Consider the following 22108-nt stretch of genomic DNA (forward strand, 5'->3'; position numbering starts at 1 on the left):
TAACCGGAATCATACTGTTTATTATCAGCTATCCTTCTGCAGTATACACCTCAAGCCAACAATTTTTCCTGTTCAGGTCTGCATAAACTGGACTGCAGTTCCCAATAACATGAACCGCCTGCCGTATTATCCATATTTATTATATTACAGTACTAATTACAAACGATCATTCAAGCTATATTTGTAAATGAAATCAATGGTAATTAGGAACATACAACACTATCCTTAGGGTAACCCTCTAGTTGGCACTTGGCAGATCACTGCAACTTTCACTACTTACTTGGAATCTCAGTATAGACATGCTCAAGATCATGCGACCAAGTCGCTTATGTGTCTTCAAACTCATGGCATTGTCACAATTGGCTTCAACTTATGATCCAAAAACCAACTCTTTCAAAGATCTTAATGGCGAGTTGTATCCATATACAACAGTATCTCTCCATAGAGCCATTCCTGTTGATGGGGGAAATAATTAGATACCTAGAATTGCAAGGTAAAAACCCATTAATTTATTTTCCCCTCTCTGTCTCTAGCCAAGAAGAGGAAGGGGGGAGGATAGTTTATTGTAAGTTAGATTGGGTGTAGAGACAACCTATCCATGAAAATAAACCGACCGTTGCTGCCAAGAAGAATTCCCGACTGATAGTGTTGAAACTGGAATGACAAAACCATTGACATATAACACTTCATGATAAAAGTGCAACATGAAATAAAAATTGCACATGAACATAATAAATCAGATATTCCTTACAAGTATAAGCATACAATATTCCCGTATCCATAAAAGAGAGATGCCCAAGTAGCACCAGTGAACCTGCAACGTCAGTTGAACCAACATGTAAGAAGCATGGACAATTAATTTAATGAAAAATTTGCAGAAAGCCAACCCAAAAAGGGATAACAATCAGAAATCAAAAACCGTTGAGTTCGAAGTCACTTATAATACATTCTAATCAGTCTTTCACATTAATATTTGTGCTTTCACGGTCATGTGCATGTGGTTGGAATCATTTATACAAATAAACCAATAAATAAGATAGAAAAAAAGCGCATTACCACATAAAATCGCGAATAAATAGTGCACGTGGAATCATAAGTCCATTTCCAATCATAGCAAGCAACATTGAAAAAGCTGATAGGCCTTTAATGTTATCAGGATTCAGGAAATTTGTCCACTGGAAGGAAGCACAAATCTTGGTTAGATATGCAGGTGAATTAATTAATTTTGCTTGATATCTTCAGAGCCTTAGATACAGAAGTTCAAACAAGGATCACCATTTGTGAAACTGGCATCCACATAAAGAGAAGTGTTGCCGTCCAGCCAGAAATAGCTCCCACGAATTTGACACCTTTCTCTGAAAGTTTGCCCATACGTGCCTGTAAATGTTGGCAAATGCAACTTTAAAAGGGTGCAATTGTACCTATTTTTCTATATTTGTTTGTCAAAAAGGAAGGCAAGAAATTTCGAGACCAAAACTATTGATTTTAACTTAAAGGGAAAAAACAAAAACAACTTAACATTTTAAAGTCAATAGACTAATCTCAAAACAAGTTTCCAAAGAAAGAGGGGTTTTTTTTTTTTGAAAGGCCAAAGAAAGAGGGTTTTAAAATACATAAAAGGAAGTATGAGTCTAATTGCTCACCAGTTTCATGATAAATGACAAAAGTTTAATAAAATCGATAGAAACGGACAACAATATCATAATAAAGCAGCGTATAGATCTTACCATAATTACAGCTGTTACAGCTAGAACAAAAGCTATTGCCCCTGGCAAGATACTGTTGGGTATGTATGGGACAAATGTGGACCACATTATCTGTAATCAAATTTGTTATAAAGGAGGTGAGAGGCTTAAATAAATAAACTGCTGCTAAATGGCCAAAAGGAATAGAAAAATATATTTTGCTCTTTAAATATATCATGTTTGAGTTTGCATGTCCATCAGTCCTTTTAAGTGTGTGCAGAAATGCAGACAGAGGAACTGAGAGCATACCTGGGGAAGTACTGACAGTCCACCAACAGTAATAAAATCTTCCCAAAATTGCCAGATTGTTGTGTTGAGTTTACCATAGTAATTCAAAAAATTTAAAATGAGACCAGCTCCCACAACAACAGAAGTGCCAACAAAGTATGGGAGAGGCATAGCTTCCGCCATTGCAAGCTGAGTGATCACCACATATATCGATACCACTCCAAGTGTTTGCACTGCAATTGCCTCCTTTTCCCTTTTCTTGGCAAAGTAAGAAAGCAGTGAAAGATTTCCAAGCAAACCAGTGAACATTCCCTGCATTTACAGCACTCCCTTCCTTAAGTTCCTAAAATGGCATCTTCATTTGATTCATAAAAAGAAAGAAAGAAATTACATAAAACTTTAAAAATATAAAATTTCCATATATAAAATAGAGCTCATAATCACTGCTCAGAAGAGACTAATACGGACACAATCGTCAAATAATGTGAGTTCTCGTGATGAGTCCACAAAAACACATTACACTCTCAACTGTTAGATATTCTATATGAAGACTCAAAACCAATAAAATTAAGCTTAGCCTTGTCAGAAATAGAGGTTCTTGTACTGCTATGCTGACTAAAAGGGGAAAAGCCATAAACAGTACTGCACAAGAAAACCCACAAAACTCAGTATCTATCTTCTATTCATGATACACTGTTCACCCCCACTTCAAAGATATATTGTTTCCCCCCACTTCTAAGCAGCAAATGACGTCAAATTCATTGTTTCATCATACTGATTAAAGACATTGAAGTCCATGGGCTAGTGTGGATATTTCCAAAGCAAAAAGGCAAGAAGATTTGGCATCTTGCCCCCACTACAATTGATAAAAGAGCCAGACTCCCTCTAAGATTATTCATCTGCCTTAACCCTTAAATTTTGGCTTTCAGATATCAGCAAAAAAAGTTAGAAAAACAACAATTAAGAAAAAAAAAAAGAAAAACATAAATCTTACATAAGCCACAAGAAATCTAACTGTAATTGTACATTACCAGCCATGGTACTGCGAAAAGGGCAGTCTTATTCCCTGCCAGAAGATTTCGTGCATTGAGGATGATCTGAGGCAATTGAAGCAATAAAAATGGTATATTTGCCGCCCCAGAAAACTTTGCTGTCAATGAATCCCATTGCTCATAGATCTTTGCACTCTTAAAATTCACTGATCCCTTTCAAATTCCACAACAAACACAAAAAGAATTATTAAAACATTTTAACTCAACTTACACAATTTTCTGCTAATTAAACAAATTCAGCTCAATTCAGTTAGTCTTTAAATCCCAAATCCCTTCCCTTTTTTTTCCTCAGATTTCTCAAACGTAGAATCCGTGAAATTGTCATAAACCCGCCGCATTTGGTTAAAGAAGCTAAGGTTTTTGGAGGACTCTGTTTTTCCTCTAAAGAACAGAGAAAACCCCAAATAAAAGAAATAAAAAAAGGTTCAAATTTGATCTTTTTAACTTTTGGGGCATTGCAAAATTGAAAACCCCTTTTAAATTAATATATCACTCTATCAAAAATCTATGGCTTCACTTTAGTGCATTATTTGACTGCTCAAAATTCAGTGATTAAAGAAACAACAAATAAATAAATAATAAGTTTTGAAGGAAAGTAAAGAAACCCAGTTAATTTGATTTACTTAAATAAACCCACACAAAAAATAAAATACAATAAAAATTCACTTCACATATGCTAAGCAAGCAAACAGAGCTTCAATTAACTGTCACCAACTGTCCATGATTGCCACTCTCTTTTGATAATAAAAAATGAACTCTAAATTCTGAAATACCTTGTGAAGAGGGTGAGGAAAGTCGGAGTCAAGAGCAGGAGTCGGGCCGACTCGGTAGCGGAGCGAAACGAGCGAGTACTGACTCAGAGCCAACACATTCAACTTATTCTTACTCCCATTCAAATGCAAAGGGAAGGGCTTGGATGGCAATAAACGAGAAGGAAAAGGACAATTGCGGAAAACAAAAGAAGAATGATCACCGGGAGCCTTGGCAGCCAATGGAAAAAACAAAGAATCAGCCATTGAAAGAACACTTTAACCTTTTTTTTTTTTTTGTGTGTGTGCTCTTTTTGATTGAAGTTGAGAGCGGAACTAAAGGTGAGAAGAGCACACTGGGGGGATGATTGGGGGGTGTGGGAATCTTGAGGTGACACGTGGAAAGATGGTAGAAGGTGGTAGGATATTATTTGAGTGTGTAGGGATGTGAGGTTAGCACGTGAAGATATTTAATGTCGAGTGTAGTGCAGTATGGGGTACGTTACGAGGTTACATGTAAGTACGAGAAGGAAGCGGTGGATCGGATCTTGTTTCCAATTCATTGTCAGAATTTGGTCTTCGTTTTATCGTCCCAACATTTGCGTTTCGTACGGCTCTCATCCTTAGGAAATTGCATTATCGTGCATGACATTGGCACCATCAATCTTAGAAATTGTGTATTATATACAACATGTATATATACATAGGTTAATTTTGTAAGTATATAATTTATAATTTTTAGTAATTTATTAACTTAATGCTATAGATTCATAACTTTTGGGAGTCCTTTTTCATGCAAACTCAAATAAAGATGCTTATCATGAAAAAAAAAAATCAAGAGATAAAATTACATATATTACTCTATTTAAAATGATCGATCAAATTTATTGTTTGTTTATCATTGAGGTCTTCTCTCGATGACAAAGAATAAATCATAAAATTTTTAAATTTTAAGTTTAAATCTCATCATATGTGAGTTTAAATCAATTTTATATTAATTTTATATAGTTTGTTTTAATTGTTTGGTTTGTTTATTAACTTTTTGATATATTTATAAGAAAAAATTTTTATTGTGAATGTAATATTTTCGAGTAAAAAGTTAATGATAAAAAAATCTTTTTGCTTCTAAATAATTTGCTTACTGTTTTAACTTTTTATTATTTTTTAATTAATTAATTAAAATTTTTGTATCAATTCCAAAATGAATAATAAATTTGATGATGATGAATCTAAATAAAGTGATACATTTGAAAATAATATAATATCTATTAGTAATAAGGATGATACTGCATGCCAAAAACCAAAATAATGTTTAAAACAAATCAGGAGGTTGGCCCAACCATGTGCGTGAACAAAAGGTTGGGCCAACCCAAAATCCATAACAAATCCGGGTCATTCAGCTGGAGCCTAGAAACCGTACCCTACGCACCAAGTAAACGCAAAACCCCAAACAAAGTCGGTTCTTCCCAATTTTTTCCCCCTAAATTCTCCCTTGCTTTTCTCCTTCCTAGAAATCAACATCCCACGTCGAATTTGCACCTACTTTTGAAGCTTTTCTCACTCTAAGATTTCGAGGTACTAAAATCTCTTCTTTTTCTACTTCAAAATTTCGTATTTTTACCAATTTCGCAACTTGTTTCTTTTTGCCTTTTCTTTTTTAAATTCTGGGTTATAACTCTTTTTTTTGCTCTTTTTCCTTCAGATTTTGATAAAGCGAAAAGAAAAGACAAAGTGGGTTTCAATCAAAGATGGATGAATATCAAGAGATGGAAAGGTTTGGGATGGAGAACGATTTTGAAGACGGGCAATGGATAAACGGCGAATTCTACTACAAAAAACGCAAACAAAAGCGGACTCAGACAAAAGATGATGTTCTTTACGGTGTTTTTGCGTCTGATACCGACTCGGAAGACGATGATTCTTCTTCATCAAGGAAGAGAAGGAAGGACTTCGGGAAAAAACCTGACTTGACGAAGCCTGTCAACTTTGTTTCCACAGGTACTGTAATGCCTAACCAAGAAATTGATGAGAATTCTAAGGAAGAGAATGATAATGATGTTTTTGATGATAATGATAATGATAGCAGGCCTGGATTGGGGTCTGGCGTAGGATTAGGTTTTGGTGGAAATGATAGTTTGCGAAAAAGTGATGGCAATGACGGTGGTGTTGAGGATGATGATCATAGTTTTTTGCCTACGGCCTTTGGGAGGAAGATAAAGGAAGGGGCACAAAGGAGAGAGAAAGAGAGGGAGAGGTTGAGGATGGAGAAGAAAAGTTTAGGAGGGAGAAGGGAGGTTGGAGGTGGGCATGGAGATGTTGGGGGTTTTGAGAAGCATACAAAGGGGATTGGGATGAAGTTACTTGAGAAAATGGGGTATAAAGGTGGTGGTCTTGGGAAGAATGAGCAAGGTATTGTTGCTCCTATTGAAGCAAAGTTGAGGCCGAAGAATATGGGAATGGGGTTTAACGATTTTAAGGAGGCTAAGTTGCCAGGGTTGCAGCAGTTGGACGAGAAGAAGAGTGTGAATCAGCAGCCAGTTGGGAGAGTGAAGGAGAGGCTTTGGTCGAAGAATGCAAAGGGGAGGAAGAAGCAGCAGTATGTTACAGTGGAAGAGCTGTTAGTGAAGAAGCAAGAAGAGGGTGTTGAAGTTGTTCAGAAGGTGATTGATATGAGGGGGCCACAGGTTAGAGTTTTGACGAACTTGGAGAATTTGGATGCAGAAGAGAAGGCAAGAGAGAATGATGTTCCGATGCCCGAGTTGCAGCATAACTTGAAGTTAATTGTTGACTTGGCAGAGCTTGATATTCAGAAGATTGATAGGGATTTAAGGAACGAAAAAGAGACAGCATTGAGCTTACAAAAGGAGAAGGAAAAGTTGGAGATTGAGGCTGCACGCCAGAAGCAACAGTTAGCTAATATGGAGCAAATTGCTAGTGTGCTGGCCCTGATTGAGGAAGAGAACTCGTCTGGCAAATTGACCTTGGAGTCTCTTGAAAAGAGTTTTAGGGATCTGCAGAGGAATTATGCTGATGATTATAAACTGTGTAACTTGTCCTGCATTGCATGTTCATTTGCTTTGCCTCTGTTTATAAGAATGTTTCAGGGTTGGGATCCTCTTGAAAATCCATCTTATGGGATGGAGGTGATATCTGCATGGAAGGATGTACTGCAAAGAGAGGACAGTTATGACATTTGGGAGGATGTAACAACACCTTACTGTCAGCTGGTTTCCGAAGTTGTTTTACCAGCTGTGAGAATATCTGGAATTAACACATGGGAGCCTAGGAACCCTGAACCAATGCTTGGATTTTTGGAATTATGGGAAAAGTTGCTGCCATCTTCTATTCGTGACATGATATTGGATACTGTAGTAATGCCAAAATTGTCAAGAGCAGTTGACTCATGGAACCCACGTAAGGAAACTGTTCCAATCCATGTTTGGGTGCATCCATGGCTGCTGATGTTGGGACAAAAGCTGGAGGGTTTGTATCAGACCATACGTATGAAGCTGAGTAATGTTCTTGATGCTTGGCACCCAAGTGATCCATCTGCTTATGCTATCCTATCACCTTGGAAGACTGTGTTTGATTCAGTGAGCTGGGAACAACTTATGCGTCAATATATTGTCCCAAAGTTGCAGATCGCTCTGCAGGAGTTCCAAATAAACCCTGCAGATCAGAAGCTTGATCAGTTTTATTGGGTTATGTCTTGGGCCTCTGCAATTCCTATTCATCTCATGGTTGATTTGATGGAGAAATTTTTCTTTGTAAAGTGGCTGCAGGTTTTGTATCATTGGTTGTGTTCAAAACCTGACTTTGAGGAGATAAAAAATTGGTACATGGGTTGGAAGGGACTTCTGCCACAGGAGCTTTTGGCAAATGAAAGTATCCGTAATCAACTTAATTGTGGTCTTGAGATGATGGTTCAGGCTGCTGACCACGTACCAGTAGTGCAGCCTGGTTTGAGAGAAAATGTTACGTATCTTAAGGTGCGTGAGCAGAGGCAGTTTGAGGCTCAGCAGAGAGCAGCTGCACATGTGCAACAGCCGGTTGCAGCTGGCCTGGGTGCTACAGTCCAGATGGATGGTGTTCCTGAGATGAGTTTGAAGGAAGTAGTTGAGGCCTATGCACAGCAACATGAGTTACTATTCAAGCCCAAGCCTGGCAGGATGCATAACGGTCAGCAGATATATGGCTTCGGTAACATAAGTGTAATAGTTGATTCACTTAACCAGAAGGTTTATGCCCAAAAGGAGGATGGGTGGTCCCTGGTCTCACTTGATGATTTGTTGAAAATGCACTATAATTCTCTTGCGAGGAGACATTGAGTTTTAGGTAGTCATCGGAAGAGATGCTGCAGTGGAAAGTATTTTTGAGTTTTAAACTGTCCTTTGAAAGGGGGTTGGTAGTTTTTTGGTTATGGAGTTCAAATGCATAATGCATGAAAATTTTTGAGAACACAAGCAGTTAGTTTCTCCTTGATCCCTCGGTTATAGGAATTGATTATTGAGAATTAATTTTTTGACAATGCTTAATTTAAAGGGACAACCATGCCTTTTGCATGTGGGTGTTTTCCCGATCTTGTAAATATGTTGTTCTGCAGTACTGTTAGTGAGCATTGGTTGTTTATTTAAGCGGGCTTGCTTGGTTCTATACTTTAATTATTTATCAAGGACCTCTGCCTTTGTGTGTCTACGTGTGTGTATGTGAGTAACAAGTTGCAGCAGTTGTAACTTGGTTTTTGAAGATGAAGCAATGCCTGCTGTCAAGGCCACTTGAACGGCTAGGTTGGATGGTTTCTGTTTTAAGATGATTTATTTTTGGACTTCCTTTTGGGACATTATTCATTACAGCATCTTATCCTAATGAAGTAGTTGTAAGGAGCTCAGTGGAATGTGAGACTACTCTGTTTCTGGAGCAGGAACTAGGCTCTGACCATTAGCAATAAAGACATGACTATTCAGCTGGAGCAGGAAGCTATGTCCTTTCTTCAAATGCAAATATTCCCTAAAGTCTGTTATACGTAGGATTCATCTGAGACCTGGCTCGTCCAGATTTGTAGATGAATTTACCATACGGCTAAACCTAATTTTTGATGAGAATAATGTGATCAGATTGTCATATCGTGAAGCTACTGGATAGCTGCAAAACAGTAGTTGGTTTATTTTCACGAGTACACTTTTGCCCTGTTTTTCAACTCTCTTCGCTAGCCTCCAACTCTAATCCTTCCAATTGGAATTTGGTAAATAACTAAAATTAAGTGCTTAACTTGATAAAATAAAAACAAGAACAAAACTCCAAAAAAAAAAAATGCTTTGCTCAATGTGAATAATCTGTCATCATTCTCAGTCAACTAATGTGTAAGGATGAGAATTATGAGATTTATTCCTTCTGCATAAGTCAAATAACATCTTGCAACATATTTTAAATTTTTAGGTAAAATACACTAATATTTTTTATTTTTAATCATAATTATATACGAATTTATTAATTTTTAAAATAAACATTCCGTCACAAAAAAATATTTTTACTGGACACATAAGTTTTACTATTTATCAATTGTTTTTTGTTAATTTGATGGCATGATAATATTTTTAAAATAATTTTACTGTTTATTAATTTTAAAAATTATCACTATATAAATTATAATTTTTATTATTAAGGTTTTTTTGACCACTCGCAACCGATGGCACTCCCCAAGAGAGCATTAGATCTGGTGCTTCCCTAGGGAGCTTCAATGCTCCCTTAGGGAGCCCGATTTGGGGTTCTAGGGAAGCTCAATTTGGAACTCTCCAAGGGAGCACCAGATTTGGTGCTCTCTAAGGAAGCTCGAGGAAATGGGCAGTCGGTCGATGTAAGGAAACATTATCGACCGGTTTGAGAAAAAGGCAAAGAGTGAAAAAAAAAAAACAAAAGGGTATTTTAGATATTTCATGTATAATTATTAATGCCGTTTATAAGTTTGAGACAAAATATATACTTTAAAAACTAATAGATTCGTATGTAATTATGATTAAAAATAAAAAATATTAATGTATTTTACTCTAGATTTTTTTTTTTGGCATTGAATTGGGACTCATCATAATGAATTTTGTGATGCAAACCCAAAAGGAAGAAGGAAGACATTCCCTGAGAATAGTGTCTGTATTTTGAGGTTTCTTTGCTACGAAGATGTTCATATTCATAGGAAGTGGAGTTTTATTTTTTAATTAAATGTAATAGAATAAATTGAGTTTCCTTTTCCCCTTTATTTTTTTTCATCATAGTAAAGATGGAAATTCTTCATTCCTTCCAGATCAGTAGAATTAATCTGAGCAGGTAAAAAGCTTGTTATTCCTACTACTAGACTTGCAATCTAAATTTGATAACAACTTCCAAGACAACAATTTTCCCTCTAATAAATAGATTACCTAAATACTTACTAATCAGTAGAATTAAATACTTACTATAACCAGAAACAAGAGCAAGGAAAACAAAGTAAAAAACTAACCAGTTACAAACTGCTACAGGAGGGAAAAAAAAGAAAGTTAAATCTTGGATTTTAGTTTTTCACCCTTTTATAACAGGGTTTTGTTTAGGTAAAATTTGGCGATCAGCCTTCTTGAAATCATACTGGCATGAATGCACCATGGGATATAGGTGAACCTGACAGAAAACTTTGCCACACCGACACGTGAAACCCATTAGACCTAGCTTCTTGTTACAGCTTTCGCATCTGTTCTTGAGTTTTGATGGACCAGAATCGACAGAAACACAAGGGTTTGGTGTAGCTGAAGTAGGATCGTTTGTTTTGGCCGAGTTGGAAAGCTCTTGTTTGAACAGCTCTACTTTGTAACACTTGGAACATCAATTCTTGGTCTCCGCTGAGCCATAGAAGCCACAACTTTTAGCACATAGAGGAGTAGCATTCACCATCTTTCTTCTTCGTTGTCTTCCCAATCTTGGGTTGATGCTAGAAAATTCTGAGAGAACCTTGAGCTATTTCAGTCTTTTTTTGTTCTAGTAAAAATATACATAGAGAGAGAGTCCATATTCTTATTACTAGATTTGGATTCTAGTCAACCGCTAAGAAGCTATATCGGTGAATTATAATTAGATCTGATAGTCAGAAAGTTCTATAAGTTTCTTTTAGCTTGTTAATATGGCACAATGTTGACACGAATGATCATGTCTATTGCTGCATCGACATTTTCAGGGTTTTCCAAGTGGTTTGCTAAAGTTTAACTAAGTTAATTAATTGCAATCCTTGAAAATTTGAAGGCAATTGAGCTTTCAACAGAATACTTTACTAATCGATAGATTTAGCTAATAGATCATATTGGTTAAAAGTTTTGTGAAATCTCCAAAGAAAGGATAGACAATCACATCCGATTCATCAAATTTGTTATTTATCGTACAACTACATTTTTTTTTTCATGCTGTATATTTATTTCGCTTCCACTACTCGATATGCAAAGAAAAATTATACGAATAGATATAATGAAATCAACGTCTAACTTCGTCTTACTCTTACAAGAGTAGATCGTAAGATATACTCGAAGATTGCAAAGTTGTTTAACTTTATACTCTACTTTCTGCAACATATAATTTATAAGAAATTTCGACACTTTTGGTAAGTAATGAGAAATCAAAATATTTATGTTTATTTTTAAAAAATTTTAATTCAGAATATAAACTTTTCTTGCTTTTGACTTTCTACTTTTGTCTTGTTTGATTGATGTATCAAAATAGTTGATAATAAGTCTTTTATATAAGGTTACAAATATCTCGTCCCTAGGCACCTCTACGTGTTAAAAGACACCATTCCATGTTACAAAACATAACCTTTAGATAAAGATGTTCCAATAATTACTTTATAAAAAAACAACCACTCATATCATTGTCGTAACGTGCGGGTCCGGGAATCCGACCGCCAAACGTCAGCGAAAATTAAGTGGTGTGAGAGTCGCCACCAATCTTTTTTTATCTAAGTGTGATTGGTCACCTATTAACCCGATTCTAATCGACGAAGTTCTAAATTGATTTTAGATTCGTCGACAGAACGAGAATTGACTCACGTTTTTCAGAGATAGGTTCGGGAGTACGGTTACGCACGGAGAAGGGTTAGCACCTCCGTGACGCCCGTTCCGTGAACGGTACCATTTAATCTTAAGTTATCTTATTGTAGCCTACTTTTGATTTAATCCCTACTTATCAACTAATTTTTTATTAAATTGGCTGATTGAGTTTTTTATTTGATTTTACGTATGTACATGATGCAAGCGTAAAATGATGTCATGACTCGTTTATTTTAAATAATGGGGTCGGTAATCTTTTATTAGAAAATTATTCGAAGACCATCCCAATGCTTTGGTGAAGTCTCGAAATTTTTCTCACCTAGAGATATCCCCGAAAGAACTCGTCTCTACAAGCTCTTTGGGAAAATCCCATCATCGAAACTCCTGCACCATTTACAAGATAAATGTGGCATGCTATGACAGGATAAAATGATGATGTCTACATGCACGCGTTTATTGACTTAAGCGGTTCATAATTCATCCAATTATGTGTTTAATAATTTATCACCTTGTTTATATGTTTAGTATTATTTGTTGTTAATTATTTATTATTTTTTAGAGTTTCCTATTTAAATTTATATTCTTTAACTAACATAGTGGATTAATATTCCATCTTATTTAACTAATTAATCCATCTTATTTAACTATGTATTATTTTCCTTTTGTAATCAAATAAACAATTAATTAAATTAAGGGTTAGCTTAATTTTATTTAATGATATTTATTTGCTAATTAACTAACTACACTAACCTAGATTTAAATGTAATATTATGTAGATTTATTTTTCTTGATATATATTATTATTTTAGCAATGATTATTTGAGTTAATAAGTATTGGAGTGTTGAAGTCGGATTCATCCCGACGCTTCGGTGAAAATCCTTCCGAACTCCGCACCTAAGAAATCCACCCGAAAAAAAAGCAACACTTTGCTCTTTTTTAAGTGAAATTCTATCATCAGGTCACTCAAAATAATCGTTGTAATTTTATAATAATTATATTTTATTATACTTACAAGTATCTAATATATTTATACTATAAATATTTCTTTCTATTTAGACATCTCTCCTTTTTTACTATTAATACTATACTTTAAAATATTATCTAAAATAAATCTTAGGACACTATACTAAATAATTTAGCTTAATTTTATGCCATCTAATTACATATTCAACCTAATAAATTGGACCAAACCCAAGTAATATAATTCATAATGCATTCATAAAGAAAATGATTAGATTTTTACCTGATTTAGATTCTAACAATGATCCAAACAATTTGTGTACAGTCCACCAAACCTTTCAATTAATTGAGTTGTTGAAAGCCAAAAAAAAAAAAAATCTCTCTTCCTTAAAAAGAAAGCACAATGCCGTTTGAACCTTTCTTTTTTTTTTTTCTTTTTCTTTCTCTCCCAGCCGCTCCCCCTTTCTTCTCTCTTTCTTTTTCTTTCTCTTTCTTTCTTTCTTTCTCTCCTTACCATTCCCCCCCTTCTTCTCTCTTTCTTTTTCTTTTCTCTTTCTTCTTTCTTTCTCTTTCTTCTCCTTTCTTTCCCCCGTTGGCTTCTCCTTTCTTTTTCCTCTTTCTTTCTTTCTCCTTCTCTTTCTCTCCTTTCCCCCTGCCGGTGTCGCACTCTTCTCCTCTTCTCTCTCCCTCTTCTTCTTTTTTTTTCTTTTTACTCTATTTTTTTCTGTTTGATTGTGGCTTTTTTTGGGTTAATTGTTGTGTTTTTTTTTGTTTGAGTGTTTCAGTTTTTTTGGTGGAAGGATTTTTTTTGCAGGAGATCAATCCGTTTTTTTTCTTTGAAGTTTTTCTTCCTTTGAAAATGGGGTTTGGATAACCCGGTAATAGGGTTCTGGCACCAAAGAGTTGGTAGCTAGAGCCCTATTACTCATGGTAGTTGGGGAAGGGATGGCTATGCATACGCCCAGCCATTCCTCTATTCTTTTTTGTTTTTAATTTTTTAGTCATTTTATTTTATATTTTATTATTATTTTTTATTTTAGAGATATCTACAATCATATAACATAATTTTTTAATTATAATATAAAAAAATAATTTTTTATATTCAAACTTTTAAATAATAAGGTTTATCAATTGTTTCATAATCTTTAGATTTAGAAGTGTTTTTTTAAATATTACTTTACTAATAGACATAACTTTGTACATAAAAAATTACCTACAATCTACTAATCACATTATATGAAATAATCTTTCAATTAATGTGACTTTCCAATAGTCACAACTTTTCTTATATAAAAACATAATATTTCATTTTAAAAATACATCAACAATATATGTATATGCACATCTAGTTGAGTTAAATAGATAAAATATAATAACTGAGTTGAGTAGGAGCTTGATTCAATTTTTATTATATTTGGAAGTTTTATTTCATATTTTGATTCAAGTTTTACTTTACTTTTTGTACGTGAAGTTCAATTTAAAAAAAAATCTTATAATTTGAATTTCTTGAATTAATTAAGATCAATTATCATCGGGAATTTAAAATTTAAATAAAATCTCTCTCTCTCTCTATATATATATGTGGATATTTTTTGACAGTGTTTATTTGTGTACATTATATTATAGAATGCAGAAGGTATTAATGAAGCTTGTTAATATATAATATAAAAAAGATTAATCTTGTTAATTAATTTGTAGCAACTTTGAAGGTCACTGGCCGAACTCCTTCAGCCATGCAACACTATTCAGAATTGAGAAGTGTGCCGCCCTCAATCCAACTAATAATAACGATAAAGGTTGAGACAACAGCACGAATCCTACTCCAAGTTAAATATTCAAATTTCATTAAAATATAAGTAATTAATATATTACTAATTATTTACCTCATATATTTATATATATATATAGCTCCTTCATGGTTTGACTAAATCCAAATCCAAATTCATCCAGGACTATGACTCAATAAATCCAAATCCATATTCTATAAGGACCATGACTCAATAGGAAGCCTATATATATGAATGTACATAGTAACTCTAATAGCATTCACCTACAAATATTGAACTTTTCATATTTGCATCAAAGAAGAAGAAACTACCACATGGCTAACGCTAATCTTCCTCCTCTGTGTGCAAAGGGTTGCGGCTTCTACAGTTCGTCGCAGACCAAGAATTTGTGCTCCAAGTGTTACAACGATTTCCTCAAAGAACTGATTGCCAAGTCTACAGCCGAAGTCAAAGTTGATCCTTCTTCCGCTGCACCAAACCCTTCTGTTTCCGTTGATTCTTCATCGGTTCCTACTGCATCAAAATTGAAGAACCGGTGTGAAAGCTGCAACAAGAAAGTCGGTTTGATGGGATTTTCTTGTCGGTGCGGGAAAGTTTTATGCGGTGTTCATCGTTATCCCAAGGAACATTCATGTAACTTTGATTTCAAGACAGCTGATCGTTTGATTTTAGCGAAAGAAAACTCCCTTGTTATGGCTGACAAACTAGAATCAAGGATTTGATTGTATTTTTCTTTTCTTTTTCAGGATTAGTTTGTTATTGCTTGTTGATTAAGGACTCTATAAAGTTTTAATATATATTATCTTCTTGCTTCAATTTTTCTTTTAAATTTGATGTTGAGGGGTGATCTCAAAAATAAAATCCCTTATGTTTCTCCTTCTGTTTAGTCCATAATTGCACTAACATTAAGCCTGTGTCTAGTTTATGATCAAGGTTTGGAGTGATTAAAGTAGGGTTTGATTGGTAATCTCCTTTCTTAACAAAGCGAAACCTTATGTCTAGTACCCACATCATGATTGCAAGGATCAAGCCATAATATATATAAAATTCGCTACTAGTTTCTGTTCTTGTCGACCTGGACCTGATCTTGGTTGCAAGGATCAATGAAGGCAAACAAGTACTTCCAAACTCATGCCCATTCCTCTTCTTCTTTCTGGACTAGAGCATTATACATTTAATATAAAATTGTAAATACTTGATGAAAGGTCAGCTCAATATCTGCATTGAAACTACTTGTTTATCATCATAACTACATGAAAATTTTGACGCACAACCAGTTATTGTCTCCATAAATATAATACATAAAAAAAAATTTTCTTCGCTCCAACTTACAGGCTCTTAAATCAGTTTGATGAACTCGTGTTACAGGAAGTTTGTCGAACTATAGTTACTCTTGATAGGAAAAATAAATCGAAGATACAATTTTCCTTTCTGTATCTATATACAGTCTTTTTTACCATGTGTATGTTTAAGCATACAAAATCAATGTTTTACTAGCATAGCCTCCATTTTCTTCTTCCTCGCTGCATGTTTTAGTTTCTCTAGCGCGACAAGTCCAACTTGCCTGACTCTCTCTCTGGACAAACCTATGCTGAAGAATATAACAAAAGAAAACGTCAAACGAACTTGAAAGTAAAATGAAACCAAAGAAAACTATTGCCAGAAACACAGGCCGGTGAATGTTAACAAATTCAACAAAAACGATGCATGGCTAAAAGAATCTGTAGATGTGAACAAACATGTCCTTTTTCTTCTGTTGCTTTCTTTTCCTTTGTTTCTTTATATTGTTATTTTCGAGTTCCATCCCCATGACTTAAGAGATAAATATCTGTGATATTTGCTTTGTTAGTGACAGAGACATGCAGGTGATCTGACTAGTAAAACAATTAAACTTTGCACTCAATATATCATACATACTCTTTTAACTATGACCGCTTGTCAGTAATAAATAAGAAAATCATATATGTGCTCACCGTTTACTAATGTCCTCCCATGTAAGACTTTCCTTATCTAGACCGTAATAAAGGCGTATAATCTCTCTTTCTCGTTCTCCAAGCGTTATAGTAATGAGTCTGTTCACTTCATCCTGTAAATACAACATCAGTAAGGATCACTTTCGCTTTCAGTAGAATGTGAATACAACATCATATGTCCTAAGTTGTTGGAAAACCAAGGAGTTAGCACACAGATGTGTCCATGCACAACCAAAAGAGAATTAAAGCAAGCTAGAAGATAATATATATTATGCCATTATATTAATCTCCTATATCCCCTGCTTATCCAACAAAAAGGTTTTGTTCTGGAAAAAAAAAAAAAGAAAAAAAACACCTACACGATGACCATTCAGATAGAATGTAGTTTTTCTAGTTCCAAATCCAAGTTGCTTCTGCTTTTAACCCACTTGTGCCCTTTTCTAAATGTATTGACACTTTTGTCTGAACAGGAAGATTTCAAGTAACAAATATGTGCTAAGATTAGGCCTACAGTATGAGAAAATTGAGTCATAAGCGCTGGTGGTTGAGCTTTAAAGAATCAGAAAGAGTTGTGATCTAGAGACTGGGCCAGGCTTAAAATAAAGAAGTACTATAAATATTGAATAATTTGCATGGTTGCCGCTTGTTGAACCTTAATTTGTCAACAGAAAACATTATGAGCCTCTAAAATGATTTCTGTTTTGAACAAATCTCATTTGATTTGTTTTCTATAAAAAGTATTGCTCTCTAGTTTTCAGTCTGTGTACCAAAATTATTCATTTTACCTTGAGTGCCCACTCATCTACTCCATGCCATGGAATGTTTTCTACATGGTTATCTGCAATGTACTGAAAAGATAAAATAGGTTAATAGTAAAAAACAGGAAAGAAGCATAAAGAGAATTAAAATTCTCTCCAGTTGGTTTGTATAAACTGAAATGGGAGCTTACACTATGATGAGTCTCTCCAGGAAGACCATTCAAAGAGGGGAATGCATCCCTGTCAAGCGAGAAGACCTTACTGACTGCCTGCATTTTTCATGAAATTGTAGTGTGTGGATGAAACAGTAATTTGCAATAGTTCAACAGAAAGTAAATTTTAAACAAATAGTACCTCTGTAGCATTCCTAACTTTCTTCTGAGACATGTTCAGACTCTCGGCAATCCTCTGAAAATATAATAGAATCAAATAACTAATGATGGCCCATTGAGAGAATAGAAAAAAACTTAAATATGGTAAAGCTCAGACACAGAAATTAAACATCCAAATTTATTTTGCTAATATAATGATTGGCTGGACTAATCAGACTTTCCTGAAATGTAATCATGTGCAGTTCATATTAAGTGAATAAATTTCCATTACTTTAAAAACGGTAATGAAAGTCACTTACATCAATAGTTGGTGTAATTCCTTTCTCTTCCAGTCTAATTTTTGCATTTCGGATTAATCCCAGTCTTTCATGCAAATGTGTTGGCAACCTTAATGTTCTTGAGTTCTCAACTAAGGCTCTAGAAACACCCTGAGATAAAGCGTGAACTATGTTAGATTTTGTACAATCATAATAAGATAAAATCAAATTTAAAAAGTAAGTAACATAAAGTACAAAACAAAACAGAAACGTCTACAATGAATTTATTTTAAGAGGAATTGGTCTCGGAACTTTGTGAGTAGATTTATATCTCAGGTTAAATTCTGAAAGGATGGCTGAGACTCTCACATTGAGGGGTCTTGAGAGGGTCTAATATATGAAGACTTAACCTTACTTTGAGGAATGTAAAATCTTGAGAGAGAGAGATAAGTATTCTGTATTTTCTATCCCTAAAAAGCTGTTGCAGAAACCTATTTCCTTAAGTTTGTGACTTACATATCACCAAGAAAGATGAAGATAAGAAGTGAAAGACTAGGCACAAATAGAAATAACAGAGAAATGGGTTGTTCTCTTTCTTATTTCAGAAACTGATGGCACCAATGGTTTATCAGAAAGCTTCTGCATAGGAAGGATTGGATGAGATAGATGGATAACACATTATTGTTGACAATCTCACGGATCTTGCTCTTTCAGGAATGATAATATAAATTTAGAAACTTTCATTCATTTCAGAGTAAAATCCTGAAGGTGATGAACGCAAAGAAATCAATCAGTTGTACATAATCAGATCTATTTTGTACCATGTGCAATGTTTATTCACAAAATCAGACTAACATTACCTGACGTATCCACCAGTACACATAAGTTGAAATCTTATATCCCTTTGAAGAATCAAATTTTTCAATGCCACGCAACAATCCAATCAAACCACCCTACATATAAATTGGAAAAAATTTTATAATGCAGGAAAAATCAACAATTTGACATAGTATCAGTAGATTATCTTATCACGTATGTAAGGCCAGAGATATAGTTAATTACCTGAATAAGATCGGACATTTCAGCACCCATGTTATCATATCTTTGAGCTATCGACATAACCAAACGAACATTGCTCATTGCCAATTTTTCTCTTGCCAAAGAACATTCAATTAACTTTGACCGTAACTCAGCACGAGAAATCTTCAAGGAAGTTGCAAGCTGTTCATCAGAAGGCTCACATCCCAGTCTCTCCTTCAATCTAGAATTTCAGCACAACAATTACAAATAATTTCAAGAATTTAATAATTTTCTAAATTCGATGATTAATCTAATACACATCATATATCATTACCTTAACCTGTGCTCCTCTAAGGAAAGTCCAGCTTTGATTTTCTTTGACAAGCGCACAACTTCTGCATGGCTGAGCAACTCTTCACTTACTACACCCTTCACATAACCCTTCAAACGACTTTGAAGCAGCTCTGGACTGATCAAAGATCTTAGCTGCTTAGCGTTTGGTTGTATGATTGATTTATTTTGGATCAGAATTTTCCTCTTTGTATTGAATCTCCGTTGCCGAGCAGACACCCCAGAACAAGTAACAGGTATCTTCTTGTGAATTTTTCTACTAGGTGATTCAGTGAACACTGTCCTCTCAAAAGAAAGAGTCCATTGCTTTTCCAGCATAGACTTCTGCAGCAAAAGAAGAGCCTCCACAGAGTAGTCAAGGTCATAGCTTTCTACTTCTAAGTCATTGGATCCCTGAAACAAAGGCTCTGCAGTTGAAACAATGGAGGCAGTATCGACATGCTCTTTGAGAGCTTTAATTGACTGAGTACGCCGATTGGATGATGGAAGACTTTGGCTACAGTTAGATGATTTTTTTGCAACTATTAAACTTTTTGTGGAAGAAGTCTGATGATGTGAAGATCCATAATCATTGGCATATGAGAGCTTCTCTATGATATCAGAATAAGAAAAGGAAGAACTCAAGAGTCTCTTTCCAGTGCTAAGTCCAATCACAGCAGCTGTGGCCATCATACAGCTCTTTCTCACGTTGGCACAATAACCATCACACAGTTTAACAAGCTTGTCAATTTAAAACAATTTCATATAAATGTTCAACAGCATATTCTGTAGGCGACTAGGCTAACAAACTTGTTGTCTTGTATGCTCAATCTCTTTAAGACAATCTGTAAGAAAAATGGTAAAAAAATGTTACAATTAGTTTTTTCAAATGCAAAAATATATGCCAATGGGAAATTAAACTAAAAAAGTAAAGGAATAAAGGAATCTTTTTCCCAAATAGGTGGCATAAGGCTGTGTCTGATTCAAGTAGATTCCAGAAAGATGAAGCTCATGATGTTTTGAACAAAATAAAATTTAAAAAAGTTTAAAAAACTGAAAGAGAATATCAGAGCATGTGGCAGACATGTTAAAGAATAGGATCAACAACCATGTGAACACAAATATAACTGATTTGAAACTAGTTAATAACAAAGAAACTGGAAAAACAGAGACCCTTTCAAGATATCCACAAATCTATTTCATTTTTTTTGAGAAAAAAAAATTACCAAAACTTTCAACTCGTATTTTCAAGCTTGTAAACCATCCGATCTTACATTTGTAGAGTATGCTGTTGAATTCATGAACAGATACTAGCCATAAACGATACAGTTATCTCTTGAATTGTAATGTTATCACTGTCCAAAACAAAGAAAATCAATATTGAAGCAGAACCCAGCTTTTCTTTTCACTAGATTGGATGAATGAATCACAAAGTTCATTCATTTTAAAAAGGCTAGTCTTTGTATCCATCGAACGTACTGGCAGAGTATAACTGCAAATGGAACAATTTTCCATATCTTCCACCTTAAATTATGTCATTTTACTTGTATTTATGAACAAAAACAAAATAAATACATCAAAATCCAACAACCCAAATCCATGTACTGGTAAAAAAAAAAAAAACATGAACTTTTATCCAAAGAAACTAAAGGAAAAGAGCAGGTTGTTTAAAGGGTCGTTACTAAGCATACCTTAACTTAAAAAAACTGCCAGCTATAAGCTTAAGAAGAAGGAAATGAAACAACCAAGAAGAAGAAGAAGAAGAAGAAAAGAGAACGGTTGTTCCAAAGTGGGAACTAAACAGTTGGCAAAAGAAGAGGTTGTAGGAGTTGGAACCTGTCTTCCACAGTATATTACAACCTTTCCCTTTTTTTTTTTTTAATTATTTGGGTTTATAAATTTATTTTGTTACGTTGGCTTTGATAAAACTGTGGGATTTAATTTATGATAAAATGAAGAAAAAAGGGTGCCAAATGGACAAAAAGGATATTGGAAGGAGAGATTCCATTGGCTACTTTAGATATTGGGTCCATCTTTGAGTGGTGCATAGCTTGCCATTTTGCTTCTCTCTCCTCTGTTCTTTTTTTTTTTTTTTATTTAAAATTCTCTTTTAATCTGTTAGATATACATGTACGGATGGGTTTGGTCACCACACATCACCAATAAACTGACGGCGAAATCCGAGCAAAAATCGATGAACGGGGTGGGTCCCACATTCCACGTCACTCCTTCCCCATGTAACTGTGTACTTCAGACACGCGTCTTCCATCCATTTTGTTTGAATCTGATTCTGGGCCTCCCTACCCGATCGTTTCAGGCCCACATTTTCAAACTGTAACTCGCATGGGCTTCGAGGCTGACCCAAAACTCGAAACAATAGTATTTATATTGAAAATAACAAATAAGATTTGTCAAATCGTGGGATCCATATGTTTTTTGTGGAGCGTTAATCCTGAAACCAACCCAGGTTTCATTTCTAACATGGAAACCCACCACCCTGATTCAAAACTCACCTCCAACGGCAAAGGTCCACGATATACACATCACCATGTTACTATTGTACAACTTAAATCCATGATATCATAGTTTTTTTTTTCTTTTTGAAAAAGTTACCTCATAATCTCTCTCTTTGAGAACATGCTGCCATGTGAGAGTGATGCCCGCCATGCTTACAGGGAAAAGTCATGTATAATCTCCAAAGAAAACCAGCATTCTTGGCGTTGCAGACAACCGAAACAAATGCCCGAGCATCATATCACAAACTCCTGTCATCAAGCAATAACGTTATAATATATATTCTTTTCTCATACTGGTTTTGTTATAAAGATGTGTCCTGTACAATGTTGGTCAACAAATCTT

The 22108-nt window shown here is 34.8% G+C and overlaps 4 protein-coding genes across 4 annotated transcripts; 2 read left to right on the forward strand and 2 right to left on the reverse strand.

Moving 5' to 3' along the window:
- LOC18599646 (maltose excess protein 1, chloroplastic-like) lies at positions 1-4119 on the reverse strand. Its single transcript, XM_007029700.3, has 9 exons — positions 3799-4119; positions 3005-3178; positions 1995-2285; positions 1728-1817; positions 1276-1377; positions 1057-1175; positions 752-814; positions 593-654; positions 1-453 (listed from the first exon to the last, which is right to left on the reverse strand). Exons 1-9 carry the CDS (start codon positions 4039-4041, stop codon positions 371-373), a joined length of 1227 nt encoding a protein of 408 aa, XP_007029762.3. The 5' UTR covers positions 4042-4119; the 3' UTR covers positions 1-370.
- Positions 4120-5220: 1101 nt separating this feature from the next.
- On the forward strand, positions 5221-8465 carry STIPL1 (GC-rich sequence DNA-binding factor-like protein with Tuftelin interacting domain-containing protein). Its single transcript, XM_007029702.3, has 2 exons — positions 5221-5349; positions 5477-8465. Exon 2 carries the CDS (start codon positions 5523-5525, stop codon positions 8100-8102), a length of 2580 nt encoding a protein of 859 aa, XP_007029764.3. The 5' UTR covers positions 5221-5349; positions 5477-5522; the 3' UTR covers positions 8103-8465.
- Positions 8466-14805: 6340 nt separating this feature from the next.
- Positions 14806-15395, forward strand: LOC18599648 (putative zinc finger A20 and AN1 domain-containing stress-associated protein 8). Its single transcript, XM_007029703.3, has one exon. The coding sequence runs from the start codon at positions 14810-14812 to the stop codon at positions 15299-15301; it is 492 nt and encodes a 163-aa protein (XP_007029765.3). The 5' UTR covers positions 14806-14809; the 3' UTR covers positions 15302-15395.
- A 379-nt stretch (positions 15396-15774) lies between these two features.
- Positions 15775-21127, reverse strand: SIGA (sigma factor A). Its single transcript, XM_007029704.3, has 10 exons — positions 20941-21127; positions 19254-20094; positions 18962-19160; positions 18760-18852; positions 17942-18070; positions 17665-17718; positions 17502-17579; positions 17338-17400; positions 16553-16665; positions 15775-16170 (listed from the first exon to the last, which is right to left on the reverse strand). Exons 2-10 carry the CDS (start codon positions 19940-19942, stop codon positions 16062-16064), a joined length of 1527 nt encoding a protein of 508 aa, XP_007029766.3. The 5' UTR covers positions 19943-20094; positions 20941-21127; the 3' UTR covers positions 15775-16061.
- Positions 21128-22108: the final 981 nt, after the last annotated feature.

The sequence above is a fragment of the Theobroma cacao genome, chromosome 5, assembly GCF_053813885.1.
Source record: "Theobroma cacao isolate CCN51 chromosome 5, ASM5381388v1, whole genome shotgun sequence".
In the NCBI taxonomy this organism is placed as follows: domain Eukaryota; kingdom Viridiplantae; phylum Streptophyta; class Magnoliopsida; order Malvales; family Malvaceae; genus Theobroma; species Theobroma cacao.